Source organism: Strigops habroptila, chromosome 14, assembly GCF_004027225.2.
Source record: "Strigops habroptila isolate Jane chromosome 14, bStrHab1.2.pri, whole genome shotgun sequence".
In the NCBI taxonomy this organism is placed as follows: domain Eukaryota; kingdom Metazoa; phylum Chordata; class Aves; order Psittaciformes; family Psittacidae; genus Strigops; species Strigops habroptila.
In genome coordinates this window covers 3,445,683-3,468,723 of record NC_044290.2, presented here as the reverse complement: position 1 = coordinate 3,468,723, position 23,041 = coordinate 3,445,683, and the positions used below count along the sequence as shown (strand labels likewise).

Here is a 23,041-nt window from a genome sequence, read left to right as displayed (position 1 = left end):
GAGGCAGTCAGAGGAGCTAATCACATGCAAATATTTGTCATTTAAATTAATGCATGTTAGGCGTCCACTGGTAACAGCTGATTTGGGAGATTTGTTGCATCCGTCTTCCCTGCAATATATCCCTCTTATTCAAGTAATAAAAAAATCGAAGTCCTGTTTCTGCAAGTAAAAATAATTGACATCCAGAATTTGTAACTTATGGATATGCAGTTTTCTCCCTTATTTAGACAACCAGTTAAGAGGAACTGTTCCGCAGATCATCTGTAGTACATATCCCTAGGATCAGGCCGAATTACTTGCTGTAAAATTCCCATCAAAAGAAACTAGCAGGAGTAATCTGTACTAGAAATCTTGTAGAGAGCAATGGGGATGGAAAGTAAATGCAAAACCTTGAACTAAGCTTGATTCTTAGCATGAGAAGTGCTATGTTTTGCAATTTAACATGGTACCCCAGCAAGCAATGAGATGCTCAAGAGCTTTTGTTTCATTTTTTGGATTAGTTTCTCTGAGGATGTGGGCAGTGCTCTGAAAATACTGTCTTCTTAGTACGTGTGTGGCATAGCACTGATTTCTATTGGTTTTGGGGGGAAATTGGGCTGTATGTGCAAGTGCAAAGCTGCATGTAACCCTTTAAAAGACATAAGTGTCTTGACAAAACTCTCTGTTATTTAGAAATGCTACTAAATGTAAGTTACAGTAGAGGTGTTTAAATGTATAATTGAACTGAATAGAAAAGGTGCCTGCCTGTTTGTTCCTTTATTTACAGGAAGGGTTAAAAACCTAAATGCAGTGTGAGTGTAGTGTGTCGAAGGTGATGTTTGTGGTATCTAATGGCAGGCAAACACATGTTTTTTGTTAATGCTCTTTCTTTGTGTTTCTCTGAAGAATGAGAATTGAGTCAAAATAAATGCGAAGAGTTTGCTAGATACTCTCCTTGTGTTTTTTCCAAATTTGCTTTTTAGATTTGTCACACAGATTAGTGTGTTTGCTATCGTTATTTATTGCCTGCTTATTATTTTTACTAGTATACTAAGGGATACAAAACACTTCTGTTGCTCTGTTCTAAAACTGGATCGTTCCATTATTTTAATTGAGAGGTTTGCCAGATTAAAAAGCAACTAAATATGAGCATCATGCTTTATTGTAGTGGGGAAAATTGCTGTATTATGTTAGAGAACGTACTCTAAATTTTAACAGACTGCAGTGTTGTAACTAGCAGATAGTGCGTAACTGAGGGCTTTTGCTGTGCTTGAAGAGCAGACTCATTTTTAACTTTTAACCTTGTTGGATCATTTCAGATCTCAGCCACAGTGGATTGGGAGACCATTATGAGAATTCCCACTGGGGACAGCAGCCCGCTTTCAGGAGTGAAGGCAACTGCAGCTGGGATAAAGTGATAATAGACAGGACTGACAAGGAAGCGTGGCCTTCCATTACCGGAGCTGAGACTGAGTCTGCCTCAGAATGTACTACAGACACTGACTCTGCCTCCAACTGTGGCTCAGAGAACAGTAGCATGGCTACAGGGAGTGCCCAAGGCAACTTCACTGGACATACAAAGAAAACTAATGGCAATAATGGCGCCAACGGAGCACTCGTCCAAAGCACTTCTAACCAGAGTGCCCTTGGAGCTGGTGGAGCAAACGGTAACGGCAACTCGGCCAGAGTGTGGGGGGTGGCTGCGGGCTCCAGCTCTGGCCTAGCTCACTGCTCTGCCAGTGCTGGGGATGGAAAGATGGACAACATGATGGGAGATGGTAGAAGTCAGAACTGTTGGGGTGCTTCCAACTCGAATGCTGGCATTAATCTTAACCTTAACCCTAATGCCAATCCAGCTGCCTGGCCTGTACTTGGACATGAAGGAACTGTGGGAGCAGGCAACCCTTCCAGTATTTGCAGTCCAGTCAGTGCCATAGGTCAGAACATGGGCAACCAGAATGGGAACCCAACAGGCACCTTAGGTGCTTGGGGAAACTTGCTGCCGCAAGAGAGCACAGAACCACAAACGTCCACTTCTCAGAATGTGTCTTTCAGCGTACAACCTCAGAACCTTAACACTGATGGACCAAATAACACTAACCCCATGAACTCTTCACCAAACCCTATCAATGCAATGCAGACAAATGGACTGCCGAACTGGGGGATGGCTGTTGGTATGGGGGCCATCATCCCGCCCCACCTGCAAGGCCTTCCTGGTGCTAACGGAACATCAGTTTCTCAAGTCAGCGGGGGCAGTGGTGAAGGAATGAGCAGTTCAGTGTGGGGGATGTCCCCAGCTAATCCTGCCACAGGAAACAGCAATTCTGGGTTCAGTCAGGGGAATGGAGACACTGTGAACTCAGCATTAAGTGCTAAACAAAATGGATCCAGCAGTGCTGTGCAAAAGGAAGGAAACGGAGCGAGCGCGTGGGATTCGGGGCCTCCTTCTGGTCCTGGGGTACTAGCGTGGGGCAGGGGTGGTGGCAACGGTGGTGTTGGTAGTATGCATTCTGGAGCGTGGGGCCACCCCAACCGGACCACCAGTAACGGTGTGAACGGGGAATGGGGCAAGCCCCCAAACCAGCATTCCAATAGTGACGTCAACGGGAAAGGATCAACAGGGTGGGATAGCTCTAGTGTTACCAGTCCGAATCCTGCCATGCAGCAGGGCAATGAACAAATAAACTCTTGGGCCAAAGCTGCAGCATCTGGCACCACGGCTAGTGAAGGAAGTAATGACAGCGGTGGGAGTCAAAATGAAGGCAGTACTGGAAGGGAGGGGGCTGGAGAGGGCAGGAGGAGAGACAAAGGGATAATAGACCAAGGGCAAGTTCAGTTGCCAAGAAATGACCTTGACCCCAGGGTCCTGTCCAATACAGGGTGGGGACAGACCCCTGTAAAGCAAAACACTGCCTGGGAATTTGAAGAGTCCCCAAGGTCTGAACGAAAGAATGACAATGGAACAGAGGCCTGGGGTTGTGCAGCTACTCAATCTTCAAACTCAGGGGGGAAGAACGATGGGTCCATCATGAACAGTACAAATACCTCTTCAGTATCTGGGTGGGTCAACTCTCCACCGGCAGCTGTTCCAACAAATACAGGTTGGGGAGACAATAACAACAAAGCACCAAATGGCCCAGGGGGATGGGGAGAGTCAGCAAGCTCTACTACTGTTAATAATGCTGCTGCTGCCAAAAGCGGCCACGCTTGGAGTGGGACTGCGAATCAGGAGGACAAATCACCTACCTGGGGTGAACCTCAGAAACCCAAATCTCAAAACTGGGGAGATGGACAGAAATCAAATCCAAGCTGGACTTCAGGAGGTGGAGATTGGACAGATTCATCATCTGTTCCTGGACACTTGGGTGATGGGAAGAAGAATGGATCTGGATGGGATTCTGACAGTAGATCAGGGTCTGGTTGGAATGATTCCACGAGGTCTGGGACCAATGGGTGGGGAAATGGCACAAACAGCAAGGCTAATACAGGTACAAGTTGGGGGGAATCTTTAAAGCCAAGCCCCCAACAAAACTGGGCTAATAAACCCCAGGACAACAATGTAAGTAACTGGGGAGGAGCTGCTTCTGTCAAACAGACGGGGTCAGGGTGGGTTGGTGGGCCAGTGCCAGCCAAACAAAAAGAGAACTGTGAGGCAACTGGCTGGGAAGAGCCATCTCCACCGTCCATTCGCCGCAAGATGGAAATTGATGATGGTACCTCAGCTTGGGGCGACCCAAATTACAACAACAACAAGACTGTAAACATGTGGGATAGAAATAATCCTATAATTCAGAGCAGTACCACAACCAATACCACCACCACTAGCACCATTATCAACACCAACATGGTTGAACCTCAGCCATCGCACCAGTCAAGTGCCCAGCCAAACCGGTCCCCGCTGCTTGGTCCAGGTATGAAAATGGTTTTATAACATGCTTTATACAGATTACTGAATGTTGTCTGACTGTGGTTATACATTAAAGATAGAAATATTTATGTCATACAGTGAGTTTATTTGTATACTCTGAAACAGCATTAACTTCTTATCTTGAGGACAACAGCACCCATCGAACCTGACATGCAGAATTCCATAGTCCTTGAAAGGCTTGAAACAGTATCTGGTCAGTAATGTGCTGGATCCTTAGACGGTTGATCCATATTTATTTCGTCAGCTCTTCCACTGTTACTTAGCACTTTCTTTGAATTCAACCCTTGGAGAGTTTGGGGCCTTTTGGCTAACCTTTATTCTCTTATCTTCTTGTACCCTTGCTCGGTCCTTGTTCAGGCAGAATGCATCTGTTTCTTTTCTGCATCCTGTATGTCTTGGCACCAGATGTGGTTTAAGGGTTGCATGAATTCAGGCTGTTGTCTGTTATGAAGAAGTGATTCTCTTCCGTACTTCGGGTCTCAAGCATGGGTAGTACCCTGGACTTGTATGTGATTCTCATAAAGGCAGATTGGTTAAAGATGTTAATATTCAGGCTGGCTGGGAAAAGTTATTCTGAGTTCAGCTGTGTTCCAAAGACAAGTTTTTAGGCATCTAGGTATTTTTCTGATCAAAGACAGAGTACTGCTGTAGACAAGCATCAGGGAATAGAAATGGGGAAAAAGAGGAAACCGCTTAGGGGGAGGTATTGAAATAAAAGTTTCTGGGAGCTCTGCTCTATATCATGACCACAGACTTCTCAAAATAAATCTAGTCTTGCAGTGCTCTTTGAAATTCTTCATCTGATTTTTGTCTCCAAGTTTCTGTTTCGTCTTTGTCGTGCCTAAATATTGACTTTTTCACCATGTTTTTTTACAAGTGGGATTTGTTCTCTTATTTCCATCATTTTTCTCTTTGATGTTTTGAAGTAATTAAAACTTACTGTAATATCTGTTTTAAAATAGTCTCCTGTTCCCTGCTGTGGTCAAATATTTTAATGGTTGAGAGTATCTATTGTAATAAAATAACACGTGCTTCAGGAGGAGAAATCTTTAAATAGCTTTGTCCTTGATCAGTCTGACATACGTGCTCTATAATCCATTTACCTGACACGTATTTCATCCATATTTAAAACTTTACCCATGAGACTGACGATTCCAATTTCTGAATTGTAGCGGAGAGATCACGGAAGTAGGGTTTTGGTGGAGTTTTTTCCAGTAAGCTGATTTTTGGATGATTACATTGGTGCTTGTCAGACTGTTTGTATACAACAATGTATTGTTAATGCTGCTCAAATAATCTAACACCTTGCAGAGGAGGGGAGGTGCAGAACTTACTGTTCTGAGTCCTTCAGATGTTGAAAATGGAATTTAAAAGCTAGTGCTAATCTACGGCAATTCTTCTGGTGAATAGATGGTAGCAAAGGAAGGATTTCTTTGAAGTAATGTCTGTGCAATCAGAGAACTGCTGATTAATGGTAACCATCTACTCCTTAAAATGACGGTCTTGTGCATCTTGCAGAAATGTTAATTGGAAGGATTTGAAGATCCTAAAGCAAAACCAACAGAAGACAGTTTAAAATAGGGTTCTGATATTAAAATTTAGATCAAGTTATTGAGGGCATTAAGTTAGGCTTCTTGTGTATTTTTGCTTACGTACAGTTGTGCACATAGGTACGGATCTGAAAGCCATACCTGGGGCTGTTTTGAAGGATTATTGTTGAGTCTGCAGCTGGAAGCTAGGAGCAATCCCCTGAGCCTTTATGTGTTACGCCCATCTGTACTTTTGACTGTGCCCAAGAGGGCCACAGTGGGGTCATGTGCTTATGTTACACAGAGAGAGAGCAAAGAATACCATTTAAACAGATCCTATCAGCTTCCTTATTCACAGTGCAGGAGACCTGATTTAACATCTCCAGCACCCAGCAGCTGTACAGCAGTATCCTGTTGGTCTTTGTGCAAATCTGCACAGACTTCAAACATCTATGGATCATGTCCCACCTGGGACAGCTGAGAGATGAGAAGTGAGTCCTGAGTGGATTTCCAGTGACACAGGCCTGGGCTTGCAGTTTGGTGTCGTGCTGTTAAACCTTATTTTTTCCTACTCCAAGTCCCCATCCTGTTGGCTATGCATTTCCAACCTCTATAGTAAGGGAGACAAGAATCCTGTAGCCAGGGGACTTCTTTAATCCACAGCCACATTTCATCCAACAACAATTATTTTCCATCTACAGTATTTCCATGCAAAACATGATTGTGTAATTAAAGGCTGTGCCATAAGGCACAGGTTACGTGCTTATCTAAGATCTTACAACACAGGAACTAAGTAGTTACCACTGGCATTTTGTCTTCTGCATGGGTATGGCGTGCTTTGACAATCATTTTTATGATTCCTTGTTATTCAAGGAATATGCTGAATAAGGAAACATGGATTCTGTTCCTGTGTAAGTGTTGTGTAGCTGTAAGATGGCAGTCACACATCCTGAAAGCAAAGAAGTGGATTTTAATTCTGCTGTACAGCACTAGTTAGCTGTTCACAAAGGAGCAGCAGCCCCTTTTGGGTTCTGTGTTTATACTGTATTAGTTTAGAAGTAGAGGCCAAGTTGCAGTCTTGTTATTCAAGTTGTCACCCATCCCCAGAAGGTCTCAAAGTTCTTTGAATACAGAACTTAAAAGCTATTGATGGGAAGCAGATGTTGGGACGCACTTGTTGAAAATACATAATGCTCAGAGGAATTCCTTTTTCTGTCAAAAAAAAAGGGTGGTATGTGGATAATGTGATAAATGTTGTCCTTTCTGGCTATAGGAGCTTGGTACCAAAGCACTGGTGAGTTGTTTAGGAAGACGAGCAGAAAGCCAGTGTAGTGGTTTGGATTTAGATTTCATTTTTATCTGAATTAGTTGTGCATAATTCTTAGTAGCACTTTTAACTCTTGCAACTTTGATACAATGGGAATAAGAAGTGAGAAAAGGTTTTGCAAGCAGGGATGATTAAAAGAGAGGGGTTTGGATCCCAGACAGCACAAGGTCCTTCCTCCAAATGCTGAAGGGTGGACTTGATGCTTTCCTGTTCCCATTAGGTGGTTAGAGCCTGGCGGGTTTCCAGCCACCCATCCTCACCGAGAAAAGAAACAGCAAAACATAATGTAAGCTTCCCTCTGGAGATGTTAGGTTGAAATTCAGGACTTCTGAAAGCTCTGAGCATCATCTGCTCCTTTTACATTCCTGTGCTGTTGTCTTGGTGGCAACTTCTGTGACATTCGTAGCATGTAATTGCTGTGAAGCAGAGAATGCAAGTGATGTGTTTTCTTTACTTTGAACTTTAATCAGAATGGATTTGAGACCAGATCACCTTTGAGCTCCGTTAGGATGCTCATGTAAAAACCTAAAACCCTGTGCTCAGCCCTCTAACAGCCAGGTTCTGGGAACAGCCAAGTGATCCTGAGGAACCTGCCCTCCATTTCTGCACAAGGTTGATCTCAGTGCTGAAAGCCAAATGAGAGCTTCCCTAATGCTTCCCTAAATCATGGAGCTCCACCACGTGAACTGCAATGCCTTTCAAAAAACGAAGACTTCAAATGTTAAGGGTTACAGGTGACATATATATATATATAAAAAAACCCCTCCCTTTTACGCCCTCCCCACCCCCATAGCTTATTTCTTTTCTATTATTAGCAGATTAACGAGTGACTATTTAGTAAACAATTTCTTTTCTACCTAATTTTTTCCTTTTCCATCGACATCAGGTTCTAATATTTGGGTTGCCTGTATTGTAGTCATATGCTCTGCTATTTATCACAGGCCAAACAACTTCAAGGAAAACAATCCCTGCCATCCAAATGGCTATAGGGTTATTTTGAGGGAAAACAACTGCATCCTGCCACAGCTTAGTTAGCATTTCACTTTCCCTTGAGGATTTCCTCTTGGCTGTGGCCCAATGTTAATTATGTTTTTATTTCTATAAAACAAAGCTCTGCCAATGTGTCCATGTTTATTACTCGCTGTGATCTTTTTGTTTCTTGCAATTTGAACAGTATTTTAAAACTTCAGTATTAAAACCTCACTTTTCTTGCCAGAGAACCCTTTAACAGAGCACATTCTGTTGCAAAATAACATGCAGCAGATCTGGGTGGTTGCGGAGGCATGGAGCTGTAGGAAAAGCCTAAATGAGTATTATTTTCATAAAGAAAATAAGCCTTCTGTGAGCAGTATTTTTGAAAACATGAGGTGGGTTCAGGTTTGGAGATCCCTGTGAAGGTGTTTTCCTTCCAAACAGCCATGTAAAGGAGTTTAAAAGTAGCTTCTTTGCCTTCATTCGATCCCCCTGTAAAGCCGTTTGCGAGCTGCCCTTATGGTGAGGTGTGTGATAACCCTGGGAAGCATCACGCTGCTAGAGACAAGCTGTTGGGACTACAAAATCTTTGAACTAATATTCCACCCGCGTCTGTTTCAAATGTGGAACATACTGGGTTATTGAAAAAAAAAAAATGAGGAAAAACCTTGTTTAGAAAAGAAAGTCCTTTGGAGAATACAAAGGAAATGTCTTCTTTCACCTGTAGGATTTGCAGCATTCACTCCCAAGTGTATTTTTATTGACCTTTTTAAAATTTCTAAAGTAGTCATATGGAGTCATGGAAAGGCAGCACAGAGACATGGATGTATTCATACAGTAACGTGAAGACCGCAGGTACTTGACACAGAGGGAAGAGCAGGTTTGTACCTGATGAGTACTCTGGAATTCACATACACAAATGATTTCTCCAGCAGCCTTCAGGTTTGATTTACTCATTCCCTGCGCTTCATTTGCTCTGTTAATATACTTTTGAAAACTTGTAGGTGATGCATTTTTTTCTGCTTTTATGTATTTGCACGTATTCTCTTTAGCAATGGCTGGCTCCCTCATTATTTGTAATCCCGTCTTATTTACTCCTCAGTGCATTTAAAGCACTTAACTCGAAATAACTTTGACATTACACATCTGTGGTCTTTAATCAACTTTGTTGAGTTTATAGTAAAGGGAACACAAGGACCAGTTCTTATGGAGTTTTTATCCTACAACCTAGCACACTTTGCCTTTTTAGTGTATGAATTTTGTACTCTAAGGTTGATTTCATAAACTGAATTACTTTGAGTTTCCAGTCTAGGTTGCACGAGCTCGGGGGAATATCAGTATTCTACGCTCTGTTGGTATTTGTATTCCTGTGGGTGCTTTAGAGATGTTTTGTTTTCGGTTTCATTTGCCTGCAGTTAATCTTTTTCAGATGCCATTGTGATTAAATACACGCAGTTGTCTGACTAGGTTACCCCCTGAGTAGCGAGGCAGAAATTCCAATAAAGTGTTCCTTAAATAAAGTTGGCTTCAAGGTACAAGCGGGCGGCTTGAAGAAGTGTTTTAGGTGCAACACCAAGGAAGTGTTAAGTAGAGGTTCATTTATATATGTACACATGTGTCTCTGTGAGTCTGCCTCCTGTACACAAAATAAACAGAAATATAAGATAGGTTGGTAGAGGTTAGAACACAGTATTTTTGTTTCAAATGGAAAGCACTTTACTGAGAAGGTGAAATTTAGGGTTGTTTCAGGAGTATGTTTTAAACCACAATGAACGTTGCTGGTAGTGAAGGAGCTTTATTAAGCTGCATGTTCCTGAACACGTAGGCTTAGTCTGGTTGTGTTTTATGCCATATGCACTTTGATCCGTATCTGAGAGATCTGCAGTCGCTTTAGGAAATAGAGCCTAAAATAAATCTGTAATACGGGAACACCGGAGCGGTGGGCAGATCTGAGCCCATCTATTTGAAAGGAATTTTCTTCTCTGCTAGCCAGTGTTGGAGTTATTATTGGCCACATATGTTGCCTGCAGTTTCTAGTACAGAAATCCTGTGAAAATCAGTAAGTTGTGCAAAGACTTAGTGCTCACTGAAACACTGTTGCTTAGTTTAATGTATTTCAAGGTACTCTTAAAGAAAGTTCTTTTGTGCAACTTCCTTGCTGTTGCCTACTTACCCCAGGTGTCGGTTTGTGTAGGAAATGTTACGTTTCTGCTCTTTGAATCCTTTCAAGAGTATTTTTACAGATAGCATCAGGAAGCAAAAAAGGAATAGTGCTGCAGCAAAGTAGGCATCTAGTGCTTAGATTATGAAATACCCAGCCTTCTTAATATTCATCTCCAATAAAAAGACAACCAGTTCCTGAATTAACAGCCTAGTTAACAGTGGAAATTTCAAGCAGGCTGAATTCTGCAATGCTTATTGAGGTCGTGGTTGGAATGGAATGCTTTTTGTGATAATTATAGAAAAATGGGTTAATATCAGGTATGGTGTATGTAAAACTTTTGTTTTCTTGCCTGTTACGTATCTGTCTGCTTGGTATGTTAAAAAGTGCTTCGAACTCCCATCTATGATCCAGATTGTCTCTTCAGAAAAAAAACCAAACACCTTTTTTTTTAAGAGGTAATGGTTGTTTTAAATTCAGTTTGCACTTTTGCTGTGTTGCTCTTTAGGACTTACTAGCTGTATGGCTGTTCCTGGCACATTCAACTTCAGTGCTAAAATCGGTGTCATATGGATTTAAGCGCATTACATTCAAGCCAAGCCAGACTAAGAAGGTTTCTTTAGAGTAGGTTACGTCTTTCAGTGAGTTAAAATAATACTCTGTAGGAAAACAAAGGCTTCTACCTGCCGTTCCTCATGATTTGACTATAGGTTTTAATTGCAGTCTTGTTTAGTTCTCCTTAAAAGTCATATTTATTATAATGTAGAGGCTCAGTGATGAAGGGGTACGTAGGGAACACAGTCAACCACAAGCTGTAATAAAAGCTTTAAGGAGTGCATGCAACATATAATCTATGTGGAAAGTGGTAACAAATATCCTACTTTGTAGGGCATGAGAAAAGAGGTCTTAGAATGTATAAATAGTAAAAAGGAGCTAAAATAGTTTAAAATCTTTCAGGAGGCAAGGCCCAGCTCAGATTTGGGTCCAGGTCTCCTGAATGCTCATACTGCTGTGTGTGCTTCCCAAGCCCTGTTTGGTCTGCTCGGAGTATTCCCGATGTACACAGCTGCTCCCTTGGGACCAGGTCTGGTGCTCACGTGGCAGCCAGGCTGCTTCCAGCTACGTTATAAATACTCTTTCTGTCTTGCCAACTTGGTATTGATTAAGAAAAAGACTTTTGAGACCAAATCAAAGGGATTTTATTTTCATATGCTTAATTAGAGTCACTGTGTCTGCTTACTGGTTCATGCTGTTTCTTTAATAAGTTGTCCATCTTTGAAAGTATTGATGGAAGAAACCTTTCCTCTTGTCACTGTTCTTTTCTCCTTCCTCTTGCTTCAGCAGGCTGGGGAGAAATGCCTGCTGTCCACACAAAGACCGAAGCTTCTTGGGGAGAGCCGTCATCCCCTTCTGCTGCAGTTGATAATGGCACTTCAGCATGGGGGAAACCCCCCAGCAGTGGTACAGGGTGGGGAGATAATCCTGCCGAGTCGGCAGGGACATACGGAAGAACAAATGCTCCAGCTGCTGCCCCAGCACTGTGCAAACCAGGTACGTGCGTGGACCTCACTGCCATGAGAGGATGGGGAAAAACAGGGCAAAGTGCCTCTGTTCTCTGCCAGTATTTTTAAACATCACTTCTGGATTTTTGTGCAGTTAAATCAGAGCCTGTTTTAATCATTTCATTCTCAAAACAGCATTAGCTGTCTCAGAATGTTGCTATTCCACATACCACATTAATACAAAAATACGAATACAGTGCATCAAGTCAATAAATTTAAAGGCATTCCTTAGAGTATTTTTGTGTACTGCAGAAGGATTATAGTAGAGATGCAGGGAACAGTGAAACTGCAAAAGAGTGTGAATAGTACTTATTTCTAGGTGCCTAAAAGAAACCTGTACTGGGTTGAGAAGCAACTGAGCTCAGTCAAGATAAAGGAAAAGCAACACATGAGGACACCTAGACAACCTCACTGTTTGGTTAAACTGAGGGAAGGGATGTCTTCTCCAGCTGTTAAAGCTGTTGACAGGTTCAGGAACATCCTGAAAGACTGACTGCTTCACAGTTCCCAACTAATGTTACTTAATAAAAATGCCCTGTCTCTAAGTGCCCTGAAGGCGACTGTGCATGCTTTAGACTTCTGCTTTGGTTGTGGAAGTCTTTACTTTTCACTCCTGCAAAATACTTCACTGAGAAGGAGTTAAAAGGCCCAGAAAACATAAAACAAGGAGAAGGTCTTAAGATGAGTAATCCCAGCTTTGAACAGAGCAAACAGAATAAAACAGAATGAGGTGACAAAACCTTGTCATTGAATGTGAGGTGCTCCCTGCAGCCCATGTGTCCTTTCAGATTCCATTCTTCTGAGGTGGGAATTGAGTTTCTGACCGTTAATGACCTTGAAATTTGGTTTTATTCATGGGAAGAATGTGGCAGTTTAAAATGCTGAGATTCATTGAAAGCAAAATAGCACTTAGCAAGTGTATGGTCATACTTTAGGTTCCTTGTTACTAGGAGACGGGAATGACCATGACCACAGTTCAGTACAAAGCAAGACTTGCTGTTGCTGAACTTTTTCTTCTCTGAAGTATTCAGAGAAGTTTTCTTTTTTGTTAGCTTCAAAGAAGGCATCCTTATCGTTTAATACCAGTTAAGCTATTTGATGAATCTCTGTACCTCTTGAAAATACTCAGATGTTAACATACTGGATATGGCATAAAAAGATATTCCTGTTAATTTTGCAGGAAATTGAATAAGGTTTTTCTTCTTCCTCTTTCTTTTCCCTCCAGCTTCAAAATCTATGCAAGAAGGCTGGGGCAGTGGTGGGGATGAAGTGAATCTCAGTACTAGTCAGTGGGAAGATGAAGAAGGAGATATGTGGAATAATACTGCTTCACAAGAGAGCAGTTCCTCCTGTAATTCCTGGGGGAATGCCCCGAAGAAAGGACTTCAAAAGGTAAGACAAAAATCAAGGTACTTTCTGAAAAGGAGTGGAATTAGTGTAACATTTCTAGAGTAATTGTTCTGTTGCATTACACCTGAACTCTTAAATTAGACCTCTGATACCTGAACACGAAGACAGCTTGCCACTACAGTGGTTCAAGTACAGCCTACCTTGTCTCCAGGGGAAAACGGGAGAACTTTGCACCTTGTTTCCAGGGGAAAATGGGAGAACTTTGTACCTTGTTTCCAAGGGAAAACGGGAGAGCTTTGACTTTAAGCACGTCAGATGCTTTGGGAGGTTTTGTTGTTGCTTTTGTTTTCTGTAAGTTTTAAAGCTTTCATGTATTGTAAAATGATAATGTATTAACAGAAACAAAAAGTGGTAAGGGGGCTTTCAGACACTTTCCATGGTGGTAGAAAAGCAAACAGTAGTTTGTGATGAAATGGTTCAACAAAAAATACCTGTTTCCTATTTTGTGATTTGTATTTCTTAACTTGCTCATTGTAAGTTTTGTACTGGTATGAGAACAAAGCAAACCTGTATTAATGCTGCACTCCATCAGGAACATACTTCTATGTTAGGAAGTTTTCCATTGCAGTCTTTATTTCAGGACAAGGCCAGGCTGTAACTTAAAGGAATTGGGAATGCATTTAGCCAGTTTGTTTGTTATTCCATTAGCCAACAGTTAGGACAGTGATTTGATCAAGTATGGTTGTTTCTTGTACTGTCCGCAGCCCAAAACAAATCCACGCTTGTCCCTTGGTACTTTCTGGAGAACTGAAAGGAAGAGACTTCTTAAGGATTTTGTGATAGAAAAGCTGCACAGAGATCTTTTAAAGGTGTTTATCTAGACGCTCTTGTTTGTTTTTAAGAAAATACACTGAGTAACATTCTTAACTTCAAGGTTGCAAACTTGGTTTTGGGAATGTTTTTCAGGAAGTGTTGTACTATTTCAGAAACTTTAACTAAAATGAAATTTGTAAATTCAAAGGTGGCTTTAATTCAGTGGTGAGCCAATCAAATACTAAATAGTACACTGAACACCTCTTCAGCTGAGATATAATTTGCACACTTTGTGGGGGAAGAGAATCATAGTTACGTTGTTCGGAGGGTTCTTCAATCCTTTCTAAATTAATGTACTAATACATCTTTCAGTAGCATGTATTATTAATATGAAAAACTTACCATCTATTTTATGTACATCTCACTAGTATGAACGTGGGAACCAGACCATTAATGGAATCTCCCAATTTATTTACTAAGGGCATGAAGACATCTAACAAGCAAGATGAGGCCTGGATCATGAACCGTCTGATAAAACAGCTCACAGACATGGGCTTCCCTGTGAGTAGTGTTCACAGACAGAACACCCATGGCCCAGCTTTGGTAGCTTCTGACTGACAGTGTTTCAGACTGTAGCCACAAAAAGATCTTCAGTCTATTCTTCAGGCTGGGAAGTAGTTCTGTTACCTGCATTTAGACGTTTCATTTTATTTAGACTTCCCTGTGAGGGTGCTGAGGCGCTGGCACAGGGTGCCCAGAGAAGCTGTGGCTGCCCCATCCCTGGCAGTGTTCAAGGCCAGGTTGGACACAGGGGCTTGGGAGCAACCTGCTCTAGTGGAAGGGTTGGAACTGGATGAGCTTTAAGGTCCCTTCTCACCTAAATCATTCCATGATCCTATGATTATTCTAGTTTCAGAAATCTCCACCGTAAGCTACTAGAGTGCTCTCTGAGATCACTCGATGATACGCTTCGCATGATGACATTTAGAGATGAAGTTCAGAGTTTCATAAAACAGGTGTTAACAGTCCTGTTCCCCTTTCCTTACTAAACAGATAAGGTTATAGTATAGCTGATTTGGTTTTCTTAGAGGAAGGCATATTTTAGTGATATTTAAGTTGCCCGTAGAAAATGGGAAGACGGATTTAAACAGAACAGTAGGATTTGACCTTCTAGATCTGTTACTTACTTGACAAACTGAAACTTGATTGTGAGAATTGCTGAAAACAGAAAAGAAAGTGTGCACAGACATTATTTGTGCTGCTGAGTAAATACGAAACTCAACACTTAAGAGACTTCTCTGTTTTCTCTGTTTGCTTTGAAACCATATAAGCATGGATATTTTTTCTCTAAACATAATTTGTATGTTTGACAGAGAGAGCCAGCAGAAGAGGCCTTGAAGAGCAACAATATGAATCTCGATCAGGCCATGAGTAAGTATCTGTGTAAGTAATTTTTTCTTCCTGTAAATCAACACAGGAACCATTCATGAGTCTGAGAGTTTAATCTTATCCAGATTATGGATAATATTTATTTTCTCGCTTTTGCTTTCTTAAGCAAAACCTACTTCTCTGAACTGCTGATAGCCAATCCATTGTCTTTGTGTTGCCTTTTTCAATACATTTCCCTTTTCTGTGAAGGTGCTCTGCTGGAAAAGAAGGTGGAAATGGACAAGCGTGGAATGGGAGTAACCGACTATAATGGAATGGTCACCAAACCCCTTGGCTGCCGCCCACCACCAATCTCCAAAGAGTCTTCCATGGACCGCCCCACCTTCCTTGACAAGGTAAGTTCAGGAATGTGAATGATATACAAGTCAAAACAGTACACAGTGTAGAAATGCTGATGATTTCCACTGTCTGTTTAGAAAGCTGATAGATAATTACGTACTGCTTTTTTTCTTTTCCTCTCTTTTTGCCATCTTGTGGGGAATTTAAACCTTGTGGAAAGGACCAATGATTTGATCCCCACATAGGAATAAACAGTGGTCATCTCCAGTGTTACGCTTGAAAAGAAAACTTAGTAAGGGATCAGTAGTGCAGTGGAACTAGAAATGGGAAGAACAAGGAAATGGAGCACAGAAAGCCTTTCACTCTGCAAGAGTCCAGAGTCAGTTATCCTTACCCAAATTAACAAGCAGGCAGGACCAAGGCTAAAATCTTGAAGAATTAGGCTTCTAATTCCTGAGTTTTGAGTTCCTTACAGATTTCAGTAAAAGTTCAGTACTTAATAGGAACAAAGACCTGAGGTATTTGTGTTAAGAGCAGACACACAAAATCATAAATAGCTTCTCCGATGAGCTTCCTTTTCTGTGATCATGTATGACAAATTTTCCAGCACCGTGTAATGGCTGAGAAGGCAGCTCCAGAAGTTAATGGTGTCCAAGATGCAAACTAAAGAGAAGGATGTAGGGAAAAGCACAGCCAAATCTTCAGCAGGAAAGATGATTTCCAACCTGACAAAGTCCTACAAATCCCTCAGAATCCTCCCCCAAATTATTAATAAGGGAAGAAAAATCTCCTGGTGCTCTTCTTTATTTCACAGATTATTTGAAATATTCTTAAAGATGGGATGGGTGGTTTCTGAATGCAGAAATATGGGCTTTTCACAAACAATGCTGAAACCTATTCATTTTACACAAGCTGTTTGCAGGATGTGAGACAGAAGTGATCTCCAGTCTTGTTAACACAGGCTGTATTAAAAACTTTACCGACTCTGAATAGTGGTTATCCGAGCAGCCCTTCACCCTCTCTTTTCTTAGAGTCTTAACTATAGTGTTATCCTTAAAGTTATGGTTTCTGTTGTGACAGGTTCCCAGGTGTTGTGCTAAGAAAATTGGCATGGTGCTGCTCTAGGACATCTGATGAATACTGACCTTTTCATGACAGCTATGACTGTTTGCGCTGTCATCACAGGCTAAACAGTTTGCTGAGTTTTAGTGTTGGTACAATGCAAACTGTAAACAAGTTAATTTGATTAAACACAAAAGGATCTTACATAATTACGGGTTATTTATATGAAGCTAAAATTAGCATCTACACGAAATTTGCTTTAGAAGGTCCTGGCATATCAAAAGGTTTTGTGATAGTTCAGTGCTGCCACAGTGCTGCAGAATTGAGTGTAATGGCAGCTTCCTGCAAAGATTATATATTGGAAAACTGCTCTTCTGCTTTTGGGGAATAATAACATTTGTTCCTTCTGGGCTCCCTACTTATAATGGACACCACGTCATTCAGATATGGTTTTGTTCCCAAAATCAGACTGAACTGATTGTGTATTTCCTACAATGTCTGGCTCAGTCTGGGTCATCTTCCTTTTTTTCCCTTCCTGCCATGTAAAGTTCATTCTTAACTATGGCAAATCCGTTTGCTAATGGCAAACTTTAATGAATATGTTGATTGAAAGATCTCTCTCCTGAAGAAGGTCACAAAATTCACGTGGGCATGCCAGTTAACCTTTTATTTTCTAGGGTAACAGGATCTTGAGCAGTACAATTATTGCCAGAGAGGTGCATTATGTGCAGCATGATGCGTAATTACAGAAACGTATGTTAAACACCACCACTGAGAAGGGAGTTCTACAATCGTTAATATTCATACAGCGAGTAAAATCTGTCAGTCTAGGCATAATCTGTCACGGTGACTTTACTATAATGAAGGAAATAATCCCAAACTATATTTGTTAGCTATCAGAGTGTTGAGCAACTTGGTAAGTGAATTAAGCAAATTGAGTTTCTACTCTAAGAATAGATATTTTTTCCAAGGAAATTCTTTTCAGATTTACAGCTCATGCTGCTGGAGCAACTTCTCCAAACCCTCCTTGCCCTTTGAGGTACTATTTCAGAGTATTTAGCCTGGAGCTGTCTTGCTTCCTGCTCAGGTCAGTCTTGGTCAGTGAAAAAGCTCTTTGCACAGCTGAAGCACTCCAGTCAACGTTCCTTATTTTACTTACTGTCTTAGCAAGTCATTATCCTTTTGCTTGGCTTTGCTGAGCCTCAAATAAGTTATGTGAGGTTCCTCTTCTTGTCATTGTAAGTTGAGTTAGTGTGCTCACTGCTACCCCTCTTTCTCAGCTGATTCCCTCTCAGCTCGCCTGAGTTGAGACTCCAGGATTTTTCTCCTGCATTTTCTCTGACAGGTAAAGCCAGCACTTACTCTTTTTTTTTTTTTAACCTTATGCATTTGAGGAGAGAGAATTTACAGCCCTGACATTTGCTTCTGAACCCACTGAACTCCCTGTTCTCTCTGGATTAGTAGTGGTCTGTGCAGTTAAACTTCACCTTTGACTGTTTGCTTTCACTTGCTCCTCAGTATTTGCTGCAGATACTCTTTATTCTGTGTCACACTGAGTCAATCTTTGGCGCTTGGTTTGTTAATTGTATTATTTGTCAGGATGTTATCTTGCCCTATAACACCATGAAAGGAGAAGGGAGAAAATCCAGTGGCTTCAAGGAAATAAAGATCCAGCCTAGCAATACCCTGATATGTTATCTTATGCTTGGTGGTGATCACACTGTACTTGGGTATCAGGTTTGCTTGAAGATGTCTCCTGATGTCATCCGGAGCCATCCAATTTGTAAGAAAAGCATGTGAGATTTTCCTGGAAGCATCTTTAAAAATACCAGAAATAAGCCTAGAGTGCTTCAAAGGATCTTTCCTGAAAGTGGAGGGATTTGGGTTGGGTACCTCCCACTCCAGAGTTCTGGGACTCAAGTTTGGGGTGCATTCTCACCACACCTATTGAGTGTTCTAAGCTCCGAAGGAAAACGTGGTGGTCTGCACTGATCACCACATAATTGAGAATCTTGAACCATATAGAGATGTCACTTAATTTTTTAGCATAGTCAGGTGCAAGTGTTGAACTCTGGACTGTTGCATTAGTTGTGGTCAAAAGTCAGGTCAGTTCTAAAGAGACATACCATCAGCCTACTTCGGCACTAGTGCAAGCTCGCCCTGTGTGAGGCTTCTGTTAGCCCCCTGGCAGACTTGTTTTCCCTCCTGCTCTCCTCTACCTTTGAATTCTTAAGCTTTCTCCCATAATGCCAGCAGAGAGGCCTGTCTTCTTTGCCCTGATGCTGCTTCTAAACTTTCTCCCAAATTCTTGAGCGTGTAGGAGACTGTGAAATTCTCACCTGACAAATTAAGTCTCCTTTTCACTCCTGTCTCTGACAGGTAAAGCTAATTTTCTGATTAGCCCTTCCTCTCTGCTGTTGAGAAATCCAGGTCTACAAGCCTTGATGCCTGTTGACTGCAGTCGCGTTCTTCCAAAATATTCTCACTAGGCTGCTTCCTTGTTTCTGATTCGAGCACAATGTTGGAATCTTTTCCTAATCATAGAATGGTCAGGTTTTAAGTCCATTTAAAAAAGTTTAAAGCAGTGCTGGATTGAGCATGACGATGACCATTCAGATCTAGGCGGTTTGTTTAATTGATTAGCCTGTGTGAGAAATGTAACATAAATCTGTAAGAAAACCACTGAAGAGGAAAGGTTAGGTAGGAAAGATTACTCTTCAGGAAACAATTATTACATAAAGGATCCTGAAAAATAATGGGTCACAAACTATGGTCAGCAGTACAGGTGTCACCTCTTCTAGGATGAATATGACTGAGGAGTACTTGATGTTGACCAAGATCCACTTACAGAGCACAGCTTTGTGCAGCACAGTGGGCACATTATTACAAAAATACAACAAAATATGAACAATTGTTATAAAATTGCTACAGAAGACATTTGCTGCAGTTCAGCCAAGGAACCCACTTGTGAAGGTGGCTGTGCAGCAAGAGTCTGCTTGTTCTGGATATTAGATGCCCAGGTCTCCAGTGTGGCTTGTCCTCCATCATCCCTGGCACTGCCTATGTCCAAAATGAGAAAAAAAAATGGGAAGGAGACAAGACTTGAATAAATTTGAGGGGCTGGGAGGGATCACTTTGGTCTTTCGTGGTCAATAGGCCTGTTCACATAGGAAGCAATGGCATCTGAAGGAGAGAGCGCACACGGAGCTTGAAATGATTTTCACTTTAAAGGGGGAAGGGTAGAATTGTAAACATATGTCTGTGATCTAAGGAGAAATCCTTGAACCTGTTCCTGTCATGCAAGCTGCAGTTGTTTGTGGAGTGTGACTGATGTCCAGTAGAATGTAAAATATCTTGAGCTGCAAGGCCTTGGGGATATCATTAGAAAATGTCAGTGTCCCCCTCAGGATAGTCAGATAGCATGTCAAGTGTCACTTTGCCTCATAGTAAAGAAACTTTCTTTGAATCAAAGGGGAGCTGTTGAAAATGCATTTTTCAGGATTAACCTAGAACATAAAATTTACCAAGCATGCTTGCTGCATTCGCTCATTTATTTGGGTCTCTGTTTTGTGGACTGGGCTGCTTTTGTAACAAGGGAGGTTTATCAGTATCTCACAATCTTCTGGGGCATTGAATTTATTGGTTGAAAGTACGTAGCTTCTCACCTGTTTAAAACCCTTTTTTTGCAGTGAATGTGTTGCCTGAAAAACACCAGTCCAGCACATTGCAAATTAAAGATTTTTCGCTCTGCCTGTTTTTGGAGCTCTACTTTGTACACAGTGTTATTTGATCATACTTGCTGCAGGCTTCCCAGACATCAAAGCACAGTTTGAGATAGAACTCAGTACCCCACTGTATTACTAGCTAGATATCTACCTGTTTGATTGAAGGTTATATGTTTTTATTTTATTTTCTAACTTGCTGTTTGCCCCCTGTGGGCACTGCCTTCTGTGCCTCATATCCATGTTCAGCCGTTCCCTGCAACCCAGTTACCAGAGGGGGCCCTTATGTCTTGCTAAAATCTTCCTCCTCCTTGGGGGACACTAAGGCAGGGTCTTAATTGCTTTCTCAGGAAGGCCACACACACAACATTATCATTATTGGGTTTAAGTATTTTTGTTCATTGGGTGCGTTAGAGTGTAATGTTTCATAGTGGCTAATAATAACTCAGTGCTGTGTGAATATTAAAAAAGGCTCATGTGTCTCCGTTAGGAAAGGGGATTAAAGCAAAAATGCTTTTTTAAGAGCAGTGCTATGATGTGGAATCAAATACACACTGGCGTCAGATCAGCTGATCTGGCCTTTCCCAAGTCCTGGGTTAGCAAAAGCAGTATGGCCTGTGCCTGTGCTCTGCTGCTGAGAGTTCACCAAACAAGAGACTTCCCTGAAACGTGCTGGGTCTCTTCCCTTTCCACCTTTCAGTCTGGTGGAGAGGAGAGGAGAAGATCTAAGGGGGAGGAGATGATGGCCACCTAATAGCTCTGCTAGAATGAATCCCTCCTTTCCTTCTGGAGAAGTGGGTGAGGGTGATTGTGCGTTTGTGAATTAAGTGCAACAAATTAAGAAAAACAGTACCTTAATCCAGTTTCTCTCTTTTTTCTCCCTTCACTTCATACTTCCATTCCCTGTTATTCATACCCTTATTTTTTATTATTATTGTTATTATTTAATATTCTTATCCATCCCATGCCCTTTTGTATTCCCATGGGACACTGTTTGTGCTGCCTGCTCCTGGGCGCCGCACACAGCTCACCCTTTCTTTCTCCAATCAGGATGGCGGCCTAGTGGAAGAGCCCACTACTTCACCATTTTTGCCTTCACCAAGCCTGAAGCTCCCCCTTTCAAACAGTGCACTCCCTAATCAGACCCTGGGCGGGATTGCCTCAGGGCTGGGCATGCAAAACTTGAATTCTTCTAGACAGGTAAGGCTGTCGGGGGAGATTCTCAGTTCAATTTTAGCTCTCTTGGACTCGCTGCTAGTGCCCGTCACTGAAAGTGGGTGCAACATCTTTGTTCACATGAAGTATCAATGGGAAAACTTCCCTGCTGTGTAAACATTTCATGTTATAGGACATTAAAACAACTGCTTAGTAGTAATTAGCCTGCTAATTACACGCATCCATTGAGAAGAGACACTAGTGTTATGGATTTATACCATTATCCCTAGTATAGCTCTGCCTTGATTGATGTGAGGTTTCGTGTTTTGAGGCGTTGCTAATGGTCACAGAATCTAAGGCAGAGACATTGCTCTAATTTATCTTTCCTGGCTGGCATAATTACTCAGCGATGAGATGGGTGAGAGGTGATAGAGGCTTTTTTATTCCTGCTGTAAGTGGCAAGACAGCTCATAGCTTTGACAGGTGAGAAAGGAGCTGTGCTTCTAGCACCTCTGGTCAGATCAAGAGGGATGTTTTGGCCCCTGGGTAGAACATAGAATCATTCACGTTGGAAAAGATCTTTAAGATCATCAAGTCCAGCTGTTCACCCAGCACTGCCAAGTCCACCACTAACCTGTGTCCCTCAGGGACACATCCACACATCTTTTAAATCCCTCTAGGGATGGTGACTCCGCCACTGCCCTGGGCAGCCTGTTCCAGTGCTGGGCAACCCTTTTGGTGAAGCCATTTTTCCTAATAGTCTATTTAAACCTCCCCTGGCACAGCTTGAGGCCATTTGCTCTTGTCCTGTCGCTTGTTATGTGGGAGAAGAGACCGATCCCCACCTCACTATGCTGAAACCAAAAGAAAAGGAGGAAAGAAGATGGAGGGAAAGACTGATAAACACCACGAGACTGAGAGTCCATAAACTACTGTTGATTATGTAAAGGGGTTTTTTGCCATGTAAATTGAAGTTCCAGCAAAGATAAGAAATAACAGCACAGAAGAGCCCTCTGTCATTCTGTGGTGGCTTTTCTTACGTATATTCTTTCAAAGTTAGTTTTCTAAAGGCAATACTTGTCAAGCACTTACAGCCCATTAAGCATATCTTTTAGAAGCAGAGACTGCACTAATAGCATGTCCATTATCAGTAGGTTGGTAAAATGGCTAAGTATAAAAACTGCCTAGCTAATTTAAGGACTGGGATGCTGTGAGTTTAATGACTCCATTCTCCTGGCTCTTGCTACACAAACATTTTTGGCGAGTATTTTTCACTGTTCACCTTGTGACCCTCTAGGGTTATGCATCCTTACAAAAGCAATCTTCAACTTCAGCTGTCTTTTGTTCAGGCATCTGTACAATGTTTTGGAGGTTTGGGATGTTGTGATCTTTGCCATGCCTGATTCTAAACCTGATTGTCAATACACTGTGGAGGTGCTGGTTTCTTTGTCTGTGCCTGTCATAATCACTGAGGAAATAAGTAACTTCCAGGTTATATGTTGAGTGATGTGTTTAAATGCCAATGTCTGTCTTGTCCTGCTGTAGATACCGAGTGGCAATCTGGGTATGTTTGGCAATAGCGGAGCAGCACAAGCCAGGACCATGCAACAGCCGCAGCAACCGCCAGTGCAACCTCTTAATTCATCCCAGCCTAGTCTTCGTGCTCAAGTGCCTCAGTTTCTATCCCCTCAGGTTAGACAACACTTCCACTCATGAATTTTCCTTTTCCCTGGAACTCTTCCATATGCACTCT

At 41.8% G+C, this 23,041-nt stretch overlaps 1 protein-coding gene across 11 annotated transcripts in view; it reads left to right on the top strand.

The window, feature by feature from the left end:
• TNRC6C (trinucleotide repeat containing adaptor 6C) overlaps positions 1-23,041 on the top strand; it is a 101,187-nt gene that overhangs the window by 60,887 nt on the left and 17,259 nt on the right. For 3 of the 11 annotated variants that reach the window (XM_030506608.1, XM_030506610.1, XM_030506615.1), the window contains 9 exons: positions 1,299-3,890; positions 11,238-11,447; positions 12,684-12,850; positions 13,573-13,677; positions 14,102-14,182; positions 14,995-15,052; positions 15,260-15,405; positions 21,160-21,333; positions 22,834-22,980. In XM_030506608.1, coding sequence (XP_030362468.1) covers positions 1,299-3,890; positions 11,238-11,447; positions 12,684-12,850; positions 13,573-13,677; positions 14,102-14,182; positions 14,995-15,052; positions 15,260-15,405; positions 21,160-21,333; positions 22,834-22,980 — 3,680 coding nt within the window. The remainder of the gene's footprint in view (positions 1-1,298; positions 3,891-11,237; positions 11,448-12,683; positions 12,851-13,572; positions 13,678-14,101; positions 14,183-14,994; positions 15,053-15,259; positions 15,406-21,159; positions 21,334-22,833; positions 22,981-23,041) is intronic. The other 8 variants (XM_030506609.1, XM_030506613.2, XM_030506606.1 and 5 more) reach the window with 7 other exon arrangements.